The following is a 14234-nucleotide window of genomic DNA, read 5'->3' on the forward strand; positions in this document are numbered from 1 at the left end:
GGGAAGACATTTCTCCAGATTTATTCCTAAAGGGCCATATTCAGACCTGCTGCAAGCAGGTGCAACTCCATCCAACGTCAGGTCAGATTTGCTTACATTACTAATTCAGAGACACACGTTGCCACTAGGTGTCTGTGTGGGGCTTCTGGTGAAGCCATCTGGAATTGCACATACTCAGCCCAGGGCAGAATTTCAGTCCTGCCCTTTACTGGTCTCCTGGGGACATTCAGAGACATGAGAACCTGTCAGAAATGCCAGCTGTCATACCAACCCTCTTGTTGGCATATCTTAAAAGCAAGGGTTGCTTCAAATTCTCCCTCTAGTGAGAGTAGGTCTTTGCTTGTGTCAAACAGTATCCCTCTTTAATTGGAGAAACCTGGTTAACTCTTCAGCCTAAACTAAGGTAGTTTTTTTTTTCCTTTTTAAAATCAAAGTTTGAAAGATTTCGAAGCAAAATAATTCAGGCCACATACAGCACTGCAGGCTCCAAATCCCCCCAAGCTGAAATTAGCGATGAGGAGGCACTAGAGGCTATGCAGGTATGTGATTCAGTGTGGAATGATGCTTCTGCTTGGACCCCTGAGCTGGGGACCTGCAGAGAGGTGAGGGGAGAAGGAAAAGTTTAACGATCCTATCACCTCCACGGCTAATGCTGGATTCTCCTGTGAATATGTCTGATTTCCAGAGAATAATTAGTGAGCGGCTGGATTTTCATCAGATGCTGAAACAGAAGGGTGTGAAGGTCCCGTCTCTCTTCAGCACTGAGCCAGCAAATCTGTCCTCTCCTAATTCTAAGACCAACAAAAAGAGTCCTGTGAAATAGGGCCTTGTACGCTGAGAGCTGATTCCTGCAGCTGAGTCACAGAGTCAGAAAGGCCCTTTCCCCTGAGGTTCTTTCCTGGTTGCATTTTGGTTTTTCTCTGGTGTTTTGTTTTTTATTGACAAATTAAACAATTAAATCGGACTTCAACTGCATTCTGTTAAGCCAGCTGATCTCTAATTAGTCTACACTGTTGTCTCATAATTGGAGTTGGGGACTGGAATCAGCGCTCAATTTGCCATAAATCACTTATTCTCTCGGATTTTCCATCTGTAGAACAATCTCCGCCTCACATGGGAGGTGTGAGAGTTAATGTGAGTTTGCAAAGTGCTTTGGGGGTCCTTGGATAAGAGGAGCTAGAAAATGAAAATGATTCCCTTTGTGGGCACACCACCTGCTTTGGCCAGGTTATTCTATTGCTGCTCATTGTGCTCCTTTTAAACACAGGGTGCAGGCATAATCACTGGCTCACCAAGCTTCTCTGGCCTGAAACAAGCAGGCCTTCCAAACTTTCCAGATTCTAGCAATCACATCCAGGTCATCTCTGAGCATATTGTACAACAGGATGGTTCCCACCCACTGCTAGATATCACTAGCGCTGGCAATCTAAGCTTTAGTAATCAGTCTCCCCTTTCCCAACCTTAATGCTAAGCCACTGTGCCAGGCTCTCATACAGTGTCACTGCCAACCTCCCATTCAGCTGTGCACCCTCTAACCCACCATGGAGTTTGGACTGCTGCAAAGCCAGCTTTTATTTCAGGTTAGCTGAAATCTGTTCCTTATCAACTTAAACTGAACCAGAATAAGCCACTCTTTTTTTTAAAATAAGTGTCCACACAGGAGTTTGCATTGACTCAACTAAACTGGTTTAAATTCACATCTTTAGTTAAACCAGTGCAACCCACCATGTAGACAAGCCTGAAATGTCTTTACAAACCTAAACATCCTAGTGAGGTTTTAGGTGCAGATTCTGAGACTGGTCTCCGTTTTAGTGGACACAAGTTGCGGATAATAGATTTATGGGTATAACTGGGAACTTAGACATCTACAAGGGCCTAAAATGCCAGCACAAATAATTGCCGATGAAGAATTGTCCTTGCAGTTTGGTTCCTGCAAGACTGAGACTCAGGGCTGGGCTGAAAATCTGGCCCTTAAAATGTTAGTGTTCAGTTTTCCTCTGCAATAAACACAGTAGGTGGTGTGTGTTCCTGGATCCCCATTTCAAATGTCATGGCCAAATTACTTTAACCCTCTAGCGGTGAAGTAATCACCTTAGTAAGGCCTGGTCTAGAGTCTCTTATCTCTGGTATGAAATTAAAGTTCAAAATTAAATTAAAATTATCAGTTCAAGATAAGGAACATGGACCAAGCTGTGCATTTTAAAGTGTGGTTCTTAAGGGTAAAAATGATGCCTCCTTACTCGGCTAATCTGCCTGTGCTTATTCAATCATGTCTGCTGACTTCACGGGCTAAAATTAGGTTGCACTTTTTAGCTCTGTAGCACTCATACAGCTTTGAGAGCGGGACCTGGATTCTATTCTGGCTCATGTTCCCTTAGCAGAATTATTAATTGAGTTCCCATTGCAAAATCTTTTTTGTCAGCGATGTGTGAGCCATAGAAAACCAGCTTGATTTTCAGATACCAAGACAAGTTTGCAGGGCTGGCGATTAGAAAAATAAAATCTTTTGGATTGCAAAGTGAGCGACAAACACGGAACCCCACTCTGTCATTTCTACAGAGTCACTTTTCAACTGTACCTTATTGCCATTAATAACAGCAAACTAGAAACCTGCCTTTGTGACCAAAATTTTAAACCAGTTCCATAATCAATGTGATGATCACCTCCTTGACATGCACATGATTATTCTGTTCTAACTAACAGAACAGGTCAAATACCCTAATATCTACTTCCCGGAAGACTTCCCCGTGTGCATCATGCCAATTCCGTGCTGTCAGCAGGTAGCTCCAAAGCCAGTTACAAATCGAAATTGCATGTTTGTGTTTTACCCCAACCAAGATCCACACTTATGAATTTCCCATTGGACAAAGTTATTCCAAATGCATAAAACAGCCTCCTCATCTGTACGAGATTTCTGGCTGAATTATGTCACAGTAAATAAAAGGTCTGGTTCTTCAGGGCCTGGACCTTGTGACCTCATCTACACCAGTGTAAAGTGGTGATGAAACGCTGCCAAATTAGGATTCTCCACTCACTTGTACCATTTCACTCCTACTTTGCAAAAGGGCACAGGGTGACAAGAGATTCAAACCCAAAGCCCTTAGGAAGGCTAAGGATACAAACCTCTCTGCTACAGAACAGAAGAATAAATTCACAACTCAGATGGTTGCCTCATAGTTATTTGGAAATGAAATGCATCCCCGTGTGGCAGTCCCAGCCCTTTGCCTGGTGTTCTACAATGCTTGCATCCAGAGGTCTGTTGCAAAGGTCAACCAGGCTAAAGTACATTTTCCTCGTGAGCTTAGCACCAGGCTGAATCTCCATGACTAATGTCTGCCACTGCCCTCTTCAGTCTGATCTTTGCATTGTTCTAGGTGCTGTCTTCACACAGCTGATAGTCTCTTGGAAAACACCATTGCCGATGGTAGTGGGGGATGTGCCATTGCTTTTCTCTTCAGTTTTAATATTTCTAATACAACCAAACACAAAATCAACTTCCTTTTTGCATTTCTCTGTGAACTGACTACTGATGAGAGATGCTGGACTAAGGGTCCTACATGGGCAAGCGCCGTAGAACCCTGACATTGGGCCTCCACTCCAGGCTGGAGTGGACTATCTCTGGGGACAAGACAGGAGTTAATTTCTGAGGCCCCTTCAAGTGTGCCCTCTCTGCTGAGATGGATGATCTAGCTGCCAGTTGTAAAGGTGATTTTGGGATGCTGACACCTGCCCACTCAGTACTGAACTGGGGCTTATGCCTGATTTCAGACAGGGCACCAGACAGCCTTCAGTTGGAAACAACAGACCAGAGCTGCATTGCAGCAAGCAATCTGGCTGTGTGAAAGGCTCTGTATCCCATCAGCAACCTTCCCCCGAGCTGCCCAGTTCCCTAATCTGCACCATTAAAGAGAGAAGTACAAGTGTAGGATTTTGCTTCAGACTGATAGTGCTGACTAGATCTCTGATGCACTGTACCTATTCTGATCTCACAACTCTGATGTAAATCTGGAATAACTACATTATGTCAGTGGAGGACAGAATGAGAAGCTCTGGATCTAGCCCAGGAGGAGTAAGGGCTGCGGGCAGGATTTCAGGGATTACAGAATATTCAAGAGTTTCCCCTGCTTGTTGTCCAGCTTCTCCCAGGGCCATGCACACCTTTCACTGGAATCCCAATGCTGTGATGGCACTGAGGTCAGAATGCTGAAATAAAGGAAGGGCCAGATCCAATGGTCAATGTTTCTGGTGGTAACCCTTATACTCCTTCCTCAAATCAAGCCTTTGGCATGCATTCTCCATTGCATGCACCTCATTTGCCTTCAGATGGAGTGGGGTTAAAGAATTTGCATGTGGGAACTGTGGAAATTTTGCCCCAGCAATTTGGTGCTTAGGTCAGAATGTACGGAGTCAGCCAGCTGTAGCTGGCACCTGTGTTTTTGTGCTGAAAGGCTCTGAACTGATGGGCCCCGCCTCCTTCCCTGCTCCTCCTCTAATCTTGGTTTAATACAACAGCACACGCAGGAAACACCGAGGCTCAAAAGCTCACAATCAACCCAGCAAGGAAAGAGCTCAAGGCAAAGGGTTATTTTTCTCCAAGAAACAGTGTGGAGCAGAGTCAGAGAAGGACTTTGATCCTCAGGTGAGAGCACGCTGCAGCTTTAAACACAGTCTCTGGCAAACTCGCTTTTCTTTTCTTACTTTTTTTCACTTTTCCACCCAATTTTCAGGGGTAGACTTGCTGAAGCCCAGCTCTGTGCAGACGTTAAGAGGAGAGGAGGAGTATAAAATCCAAGCCCATTCCAGTGGTAAACTACTTTTTACTGGTTGGTTTGGGGGAAATGGAGAGAGGCAATATGGCTTCATTTTAAAAATCTCTCAGCCAGAAGTAATGTGTCTGCTCTAGCCAACTGGTCAATATGTTATTTGAATATACTGATCCCTGGAGAGGATGTGAGACCTTTGGATCTGGAAATCATACAGAAGGCAGCTAGGGAGACACCTGAAAGGAGCAGCTCCTCAACATCCCAAAGTGCAAGGACTGACGTTGTGCTGGGTCCTTCCCTGGGACTTTAAAGGAGAGTAGGCTCCTTGTGTCACCCCTGTACAGGGACAATGGCTTTTATAAGTGAAAAAAACACCATCAGATTGAAAACCAGGGGCCAGATTCCCAGCGGGGCTGCAGCTGCAGAGTGTTGATATAACCCAGCAAAGTCAGGCAGTGGAGAGTCCCCTGACAGGGAGGAATTCTCTTGTGGCACAGGGTGCCTCCTGCCCTGCACAGCTTCCCCTTCTCCAGCACAGGAGGTGCAGCCTAGCAAAGAGGAGGCTTGGCCAGGACACTGTTGTGTCTGGCTGTTAGTCTGGGATAGTCCTGTGTGGCCTCTGGAGATGGGTGTGAATTAGAACAGCCTTCAGGCTGCTCTAACCCACTTTCCAGCAGCGCCAAGATTGGACAAATGCTAAAGTGGATTAAAGCCACCTTTGACCCAATCTGATCCGGCACCATGCTGGTCAAAAAGGGGCATCTTTAAAAATGTAAAAATATTTTGAAAAATTCCTCACAATATGCCAGGCTCATGCCAAGTTGCAGATGATAGTAAATGTTTCTAAAAACCTGCAAGATGCTACAGGGATATGCACAAAGAGGCATTTAGATCGCAGAGCCAGAACTCTGAACGGAGCTGCTGGGTCTCATCGCTAACATGGTACGTTAGCAAACACCAGTGCGACTGCTGGCACTAGCAGGTTTAGAATTTGGACCTTAATCAGGGACATTGTTATGTCAGCAATGCCAAGAACGTAAAGTCCTCTATTTACAAAACATAGGCTAGGGTCCAAGTGAAAATAATCACAGTTAAAAGGGCAAATTGAAAATACCCCCCAGGCAGCATAATTCCTCTCGGTCCTGCCCCATCTTCTCCTTCCCAGTTCTGCCCCATCTGCGTTCCAGGTCCCCTTTCTTTCCCAGACACACGTCAATTAGTTGCATTTCTAGTTTTCTTTTGTGCTGCTTCCCATAGGGCCACCCTTTCTTCTAGCTCCCTTCTGCCAGGCATGGCTGTCTCACAGCACTGGGTGCTGCGCGCCGTGTCTCAGGAGCGGGAGGGCTGGGTCATAAAGGAGGTGGCAACAACAGGAGAATTTAAAAATTACTGCAAATTAGCTGTTGTAAAGCATTATCTGTTAAGTGTCGATGGCGTGTTCTCTACAAGGCACAAATATCTGGTACTCTCAGTCTGGAAGAGCTTATGACATGAGAAACAGACAACCTGCATTGCAAGACAGAGAGTAAGGAGTAACTTTAGATAACTCAGTCTTGGTGAGAATTTTAGGTAGGCTTCATAAAATAAAATTTTACGTTTCTGTAGGGGGACCTTTCACCATGAGAATCCCAATATGCTTCAAAAACCATGGGACATACATACATCTCCTTACTGAAGTGCAGACACCTCTGGGGTGTGGAGGGCAGCAGCTAGGCAGTCCTTACTCTGCAGGGAGAGGGGGCTCTTAAGCCTTCCAAAGATTTGTGGGTGTTTGGAATCTGGACCCGAATCAAATGCATATATAAGATTGAATGACTTGCTGGAGCCTTTCACCCCAGATTGTAGGTTTATTTGCTTGGGTGAATTGGTTTGATAGTCTCAGTCTAATTCCCAATGAACAGGTGTTTACACATAAAATTATCACGAGCCCAGTTGATTGATGTACTTAGATCAATAAATGGAATCTCAGGAGTGGTTTCACAGTCACCCATCCACTTTTTTTTAGGCTTGATCAAAGTTCCCGTTCAAAGTCCTGTCAGACTTTTCAGAGGGATTCCGTTTTAACCCTGATAGTAATTGGTACGTATAGCTGTCTCAATACTTTATGCCTGTATTTCTCATTAGTCTTGACAGCTATTGATCTGGAGTCAGTAAGAGAGTGTAACCCCACATGGTCATGCCCGGTGTCACATCATTGACTGTCATTGTCAGTTTCATAAGGAATAAAGGAGAATAAACAAAAGTTAGGAAACTGCATTAAGTTTTTCCTCTTGTCAAGGCATCAGCTTAACTTGTATCTGCCTTTGCCTCCTTCCTAGAGTCTTTTTCCTTCAACCTTTTCCTTGGAAGGATGCAGCCTCAAGACACAGGTGTTCAGTACAGCAGGTGGAATGACAGTAGTCGTGATGAAGTCAGCGTGAACACATCCACTGCTGAGGTGTCGGGATGTAAAAGGTGAGACCCCTGTGGCTCGGCTGCCTAAGAGGTGTAGACTCAACAATAGCTGTCCAGAACCTATTCCTCTTGCCAAGGTGTTCCTCCTGAGCTATGGAGGCTCCCTGCAAGCCCTCTTGTCCTTCTCCTTAGCCTTAGAGAGTCTGTCAACCTTTTATTCCTCTGTGCTGGAATTACAGAAACCCACACGGTTTGACTGCCCATGGTCAATCAGCAGAGTAGCCCTACATCCACCATACATGGTCCTAGAACCAGACACACTGTTCCCCAGGATCTACCAACTGCATTTCTGCAAGGCCAACACAGATCACCTCCTGGAAGATAATGGAGTCAAATCTTCCAGGATTGTCTTTGTCTCTCAGTTTATAGCAGCGCAGAAACACACAAAGGTTCCAATCACACAGTGCCACTGTTGTCAGTGAGATTAATGCCTGAGTATTGATTTCCGAATGGGAACCAAACTTGGAATTTTTAAAGCAGAGAAATTGGGCTCTACTCACAATCTAGCTGAAGTTACAGATATAGCTGGCTGCCACGTTACGATTTTAAAAGCTAAGATGTCTGTACACAATTCTAAATAATTCCTTTGTTCTAGAAAATTGCAAACAGTGACTCAGTGGCTTACAGCATCGTGATTCTTTCCTCCACTCACCCTAACGCATGGAAAGGAAGAGATATACGACCTTTCTCTCCCCCCATGTAGACTCTGTAAGAATAATAGTAACATTTATTTCTCTAACACCTTTCCCCCTAACGTGTTTTACAATAAACTAGAATCACTTCACTTGCCACTAAAACCAGCCACCTCTTGCCAGAACACAGCCACGCTACACAACAGTTCAGGAAGTGCTGTGAAGAATGTTGTGTTGAACAGAAGCTTCAGGGAAGATTGAGGGAGACAAAGTTTAATTACTCCAGGTGGACTGTACCCTGAATTAGGGCTAAGATTTCTACTCTGAGGAGAGATGCTGTAAAATCTTCAGTGATCACAAGCAGTCAGGCCCTGGGTTTTATATTTCATCCAGGAGATGGCATAGCCCTCGCAGCCCCTTTCACAGGGCAGCTGATCACTAGTGACTGGGTGCCACCTCCTGAATCACCAGCACCACTTCCAATACCAACCTGGAGTTTGACAGCAGGTCTCCCAGCCAAATAACAGGCTAAGTAGAGCTGACTGGGTTTGCTAATGCAGCCAGGATGACTACAGCTGTTCCTTATCCCTGTTTATCTCCCCAGAATCTACACTAAGCTGTGCACTGGGAAAATCGGCATTGCAGTTAAAGTGGTTGGAGGAAACATCCTCTTTTGGACGGTTTTTGTCATTGGCTACGTGACAGGTTACTATGTGCACAAGTGCAAGTAGAAGGAACAGTGAAATTCACCGGCAGGACCCCAGGCCTGGATTTCTCTGGTGCGGTAATCCCAAACCTCCTTGTCCAGTTCCCACCCGCAATCAGGCAAGTCACCAAGCATGCATGCAAGATGCAGGAATCTTCACTATGTGTCAGATGAGCACGCAAAAAGAACCATCAGCATCAGGGAGGTGCACAAAGCCAGTGCTGGATGCAGCACGTCTTGCTGCCTACGAGAGAACTGATCGTACAGTCGCAGCTGAAGGCTCAACAAAGGCAAAGGGGGAACTAGAAAGGGACGTGCTCTCCCTCATGAATCAGCAAAATGTGCTGTTTCCAAAACCTGTCACTGCTGCCAAAATGCCCTGTATTGCAATGAGAACTCCTCCCTGGTCCTGCGGTTTCCATCCTTACCCCTTATGACACCCCCATCAGCAGGGGATCTGGGTACCGGTTTTGCATGGGCATGTTTTCTATGAGCTTCTTAATGGCACCTGCATACCTCCTGGAACATCCATATGCATGTGAAAACACCTCCATTTTGTGAGCACGTAATGGGTAGCTGTGTGAGCAAACCTGTCACTGGGCACCCAACCCGTTTGTGCACCTGATTGCACGTGCAGGAGACTTTAATCCAAATTCCTTAGCAGTCACTGGAGCCCTTTGTTGATCGCTGGGCCGACACACATACACTTCTATTTGACTATGAATTTTCCAGGAGCAAGGTGCTGCTCCCTTACGTTTGGGATCTTTCTCTTTTCAAGCCCTTATTTCTAGCCTACACTTTACTAGAGGCTGCGAGTGCAGTGCCTGGATTCACAGGATTTGCTGAACCAACCTTTGAAACTTCTTTATGCTCTATCAGTCACGTCAGCCAGGAAGATTAAAGGCTTTTGCACACAACCCCTCTACTAACTCTTCAGGAAGGCTGCATGCCAGCTTCCAGCGTAGCTGGGTTCATTATAAACCAGTGTGATGGGAACCTTTATTTTAATCATAACCTCACTGGCTTCCCCCTGCAAAGGAACCGGTTGCTCTTTATAATCATGTTAATGTTTCCTTTAGAAAACTCTCTTCCAGACCAGGGCTCTCCCACAGATTTTCAAACTGTGCAGCAGGCATGTAAAGCTCTGCATATTTCTGCAACAAAGTCAAATTGTTTTAAGCAATAAAAAGGAGATTTAAAGCCAACAGGCTGCCCATGTCTCTGATCAGTGCTGGAATATGTGTCTCAATGGAAAGGCATATACAGGGGAGACTACTGAAGTGTATCTTGCTGTCTTAGACTAATTTCCTGTGAACTGCAGCTTGAATAGGAAAGGTCAGGGAACTCTACTCTTGGAGCTCCCTGGGACTGTACATTATGTATTTGGGGTTCAACTAATTGAAGGTCCAGGGCTCCCCGTAAAGAGTCTGGGTGGGATCCAAATTCCAACCCCACCCCACTCAAGGCAGAAAGATTTGAGCTCATGCCTCTTCTAAACAATCCTGACAAGAATAATTCACCCCATCTGAGCACAACCCCAATTCCGATCCTCCAGGCAGGCCCTGCTGGTAGATCTTATCTAAGATGTGCATTAATGCTTTCCCAGGCACGAGGTGCATGCATGCAGCCTGGCCTGACACAACTAAGCAAAGGGGAGAGACTGATGCAGTTATTTCAGGGATTTAGTACAAGCCTGGTGCATTAGCCAAAGTTATGCAGATTCTGTTCTCTTTCCCCCACTCAAGGCTGTTTGCAAACAAAATGGTGGTAGGCCGTTGTTCTCTTCATGTCATTTTCATCAGCATATCCCTCTCTTCTTCCCCCAGGAGGCAGGGTTCCCTCAGGCACATGCTGCCTTTCCTAACTTCTGCTTCCTTCCCTCATTCCCCACTGGACCACAGCCCATGCAATGGAGCCTTTCGACAGGATGCTTGTAAGAGCAAAGATGCTGAGTCAACCCAGATCTGTGCTGTGGAAGGTCACACAAGGGAGAGGAAAAGCATTTGAGCAATGCTGTCAGCAGTATCTATTGCTCTGGATGGACTGGCCCAAGATGCATCTGTGGAAGAGACAGGCCAGCCCCCACATCGAACAGTCAGAGAAGCCACATTAGATAGCACAAACTGTAAACTAAAGCAGCACTGAGTATTTTATTTACCAAGGGGTCTGTTTGGTTTTTTTAAGTCACTGGTAAAGAATGAAACCTGATCTGCAGCCTTGGGGGAGCAGGGCAACACAGAATGGGGCACTGGGTCAGGGCAGGTGCTCTGGAGACTTCAGGGTAACGACAGGATGAGACAAGGGAGCACTTTGGGTTTGATATTCATTGTACTCATTTCTCAACTTCCCCTGCTGCTGCTACCCACAATTCCATGTACTGCCCTGAAATAGCTTCTGCATCTGCTCACTAGTGTCACTGATCCCTAGGCCACTCTTACGTAGGGCTCAGAATCCTGATTATTGTGGGGCTATCTGGGAGTTTTGGAGGGTAAAAGCTGTTTAATAGGCTGGAAGCTCTCAGACTGCTTTTCAGCCATGGATCTCCAAGCAACTCATTCACAGGACTGCTTATCAGAGGAGAGTGATTCATCCCAGCTGGGCTGTCTGGCAATCCCTACAGTGACGGTAAACACCTGTGGGGTAGGTCTAATTTGGCAGCCGTTGCCTCCTCTCCTGTTTACAATGGCATTGCTTAACTTTTCATGAGAGGAGAGATCTTGGCTTTCAAAATAACTTTTCACCAGCTATCTCATGAGCAAAATACATTCCTGACCTGATCATCTGACCAGAATGAAAGAAGCAAGCACAATTAAACCTGTCAGCCAGAAGAAAGCAACAGAGCAGAAAGACTGTACAAACCCTGAGATTTCTCCTCTGGCAATAGCCTTCACTAACCTGAGTTAATGCTGGCTTCATTTGCCTTAAAATGTGGTGCTGCTAGATGGGAGCTGCCTCTTTCCAAACACACCGTCTGACGCAGTTACTGTGGCCCTGAGTCGATGGTTGTCCAAAGTGCTAACCCAGAGGGGCAGGAGCCTAGCGTCCTCTGAGCCCAGGAAGCAACAGTGCCAACTTCCCCACACTGCACAGCTGACACCCATCAGTCAGGGGTACTTTTAGGTCTAAGCAGAGAGTTCAGCCTCGATGGCAATCCTGTGCTCCCTCCAACAGACCACAAAGAAGGAAGCTAATGGGTGCTGGATGCAATGATAGTTTTGTGATGTGATCACCTGTCCCTCCAGCAACTGGGCTCAGACCCACCCAATTAATTTCACACAGGCTACCACGGAGTGGTAACTTTGGTTGCTGTTGACCTGGCTGAGATTTGAACCAAGCAATCTCGAGAAAAAAGTTATCAGAAGAGGAGTGATTGCATTTTAAAACACTGTATGAGAGCACACAATCTTTGGCGTTGGAGATCATTGTTAGAATTGATGTGTGGCAAATTGAGCCAGTTTCTGATCTTACACCTACATAAACCCAGAGTAATTCCACTCCAGTATCTAGCTAAGGTATTTTATGTGCTGACCCCTGTTGTATCTCATGCCTGACAGTAATAATGTGTGGAAGCAATTGTGAAATACAGTTATTACATAGCACACACAGGACATAACTTGTGACATAACTTGTGCCAGTTTCTGGCATATTGCTAGGGGCTGAAGCAGTTTTGCAGAGGAGGGAATATCACAGGCCAAGGTTCTGATGCAACCGTAACACCTACCTGCTGGTACAGCACTTGCAGCTGTATCTTGATAACTGGTCCATTACATATTTAGTCCTTTCCCCAAATATAAAAGTGGCATGTTCCCAAGGAACAAGATGTACTGCTCAGGAGCTTTATTGCTTAAAAGTATGAGTCAGCAGTTTGGCCAAACTGGACTCTACCCTCATCCCACTTCCACCACAGCTTCTGAATGCTACAGGCTTGTAGTTCTTGTTTGTTTTAAAAGGACACTTGTCAACCTGTTTTCTTGGTCCAGAAACTAGCTGTAACCTTTTAGGAAGCACGTTTCCTACGTGTCAAACATCGATTTAAACAAAGAAAAAAAAAATCCCATCTGTGCACCATTAAGTAAATGTTGCTAATAACGATGGCTTCTATTGCGTGACAGGCTCATTCTTGGTAATGTCCCACTGTCCTGCTGAAAGATCGTCTTCCACCTTGATTTCCACTTACAGCAAGACATCTCCATCTAGATGGATCTTTCTAGTGCACCAATAACTATCGCATGTTGGTCCCAGTTCTGAAGCCCACTACGATCCTAGGTTACGTATTTCACTGTGTATACATTGGGCCCGCTCCTCAGCTGGTACAGATCAGAATAACTTTACTGATGTGAACAAAGCAATGCTGATTTACGCCACACGAAGATAATTTTTTATTGCTCCCAAACCCTCCAGGTCATGCTGAGGGGAATTATTTGTAATAAAATAACTGATAATTGAGTCTGCCTCAGCTTCTCCGGGTGACCGGTCTGCAAGGAAACGGTGAACTGTGGTACGTTTCGTATTTGAAATTACTTATAAACTTTTGGGACTGAACATTAGTGAACAGGTGCAGGTAGCTGTTTGCCAACTGGCACTGGGCTGGGGTAGTCACAGGGTGTTGATTCTGTTCCCTGATTGGATAATTTATTTAACCAACATCACTATGTTGCTAGCACCTTGGAGTGGGAAATTCACCAGTGGAAAATCTGCAGGCTGGTCCCTCTCCCTGTCCAGAGCATGAGCCTAGGGCCTAAGGTTCCAGGGCACTGGGCTGGAGTATTTTTGCACTGGGTATGTAGCGGATTCCCAGCAAAGCTGCCGCACCGCTGCACGATCAGGATGGTGGTGTTCGGCTCCAGTGTAGGGCTCCCCAGGGCAAAGCAACTCTGGTTGATCTGCAGGAGCCACTCCCAGATGTGCTATCAGGGTCCAGCTGGGGGCTGGGCAGATCCGGCTGCCCTGGGACAGCCCTGCTTGGCTCCTTCCCTGGCCAGCAGTGCCCCTGCTCTTCCTTCGGGCAAGGCTCCACTGGCTCAACCCCCGCATGCCCAGGGCCCCTCCCCTGGCTGGCTGCCCCCACTCCCTGCCGAGTTCTTCAGGGGAGCCTCTGCCTTGGAGCACCAGCCCCAGCCGGCTCTGGGAGTCCCCGTTGCTTAGCAGGGACCTTCCTCCTCTGCTCCTGGGCCAGCCTGGCAGAACAATCATGCTTTCACTTACCGGCTGCTCCCATGGCGGAGCCGCTCCCAGCTGGATGGGGAATGGGGGGGGGGGGGGGGGGAAGGCCAGAGTTTATGGTAGGGGTGCTGAAAGCGAGCTAATGAAACTGTAAACCACGTGTGTTCAAAAGCAAAATTCCTGCTCACAGCACAGCTCTGGAATTCTCAACAATTGCGAAATAATGCTCGGCTCATTCTGACGGCACCAGCCAACTTTTCACAGCGTAACCCAGGGTGCTGCAGCACCTGCCCAGCCCTAGTTCCCGCACCCACGTGCTCTGCTCCTTCACTCAGCTCCCAGACATGAGGGAACATCTGCCAGGAAACTATGCACCCAGCTGCAGTTAGCCTAGGCTGTGAGGGGCCACAAGGGTCAGCCCTCAGGGCACAGAAAGCAAACAGCAGGAATCCTGGCTCACTTTACAAGTGACCTGCACAAGCTTGTTTTCCAAGCAGTAACATAGCCCTGCAGCAG

At 46.6% G+C, this 14234-nt stretch overlaps 1 protein-coding gene across 4 annotated transcripts; it reads left to right on the forward strand.

The window, feature by feature from the left end:
* Positions 1–8: 8 nt before the first annotated feature.
* SMIM1 (small integral membrane protein 1 (Vel blood group)) lies at positions 9–13001 on the forward strand. Of its 4 annotated transcripts, none has more exons than XM_073316387.2 (4): positions 9–81; positions 4513–4639; positions 7082–7217; positions 8454–13001. In XM_073316387.2, exons 3-4 carry the CDS (start codon positions 7114–7116, stop codon positions 8578–8580), a joined length of 231 nt encoding a protein of 76 aa, XP_073172488.1. In that variant the 5' UTR covers positions 9–81; positions 4513–4639; positions 7082–7113; the 3' UTR covers positions 8581–13001. The 4 variants fall into 4 exon arrangements, with proteins under 4 accessions (XP_073172488.1, XP_073172491.1, XP_073172490.1 ...); XM_073316389.2 differs by lacking the exons at positions 9–81; positions 4513–4639 and adding exons at positions 4724–4805; positions 6769–6842; XM_073316390.2 differs by lacking the exons at positions 9–81; positions 4513–4639 and adding an exon at positions 457–539.
* The last annotated feature ends 1233 nt before the right edge of the window (positions 13002–14234 follow it).

The sequence above is a fragment of the Lepidochelys kempii genome, chromosome 18 (genome assembly GCF_965140285.1).
Source record: "Lepidochelys kempii isolate rLepKem1 chromosome 18, rLepKem1.hap1, whole genome shotgun sequence".
In the NCBI taxonomy this organism is placed as follows: Eukaryota; Metazoa; Chordata; order Testudines; family Cheloniidae; genus Lepidochelys; species Lepidochelys kempii.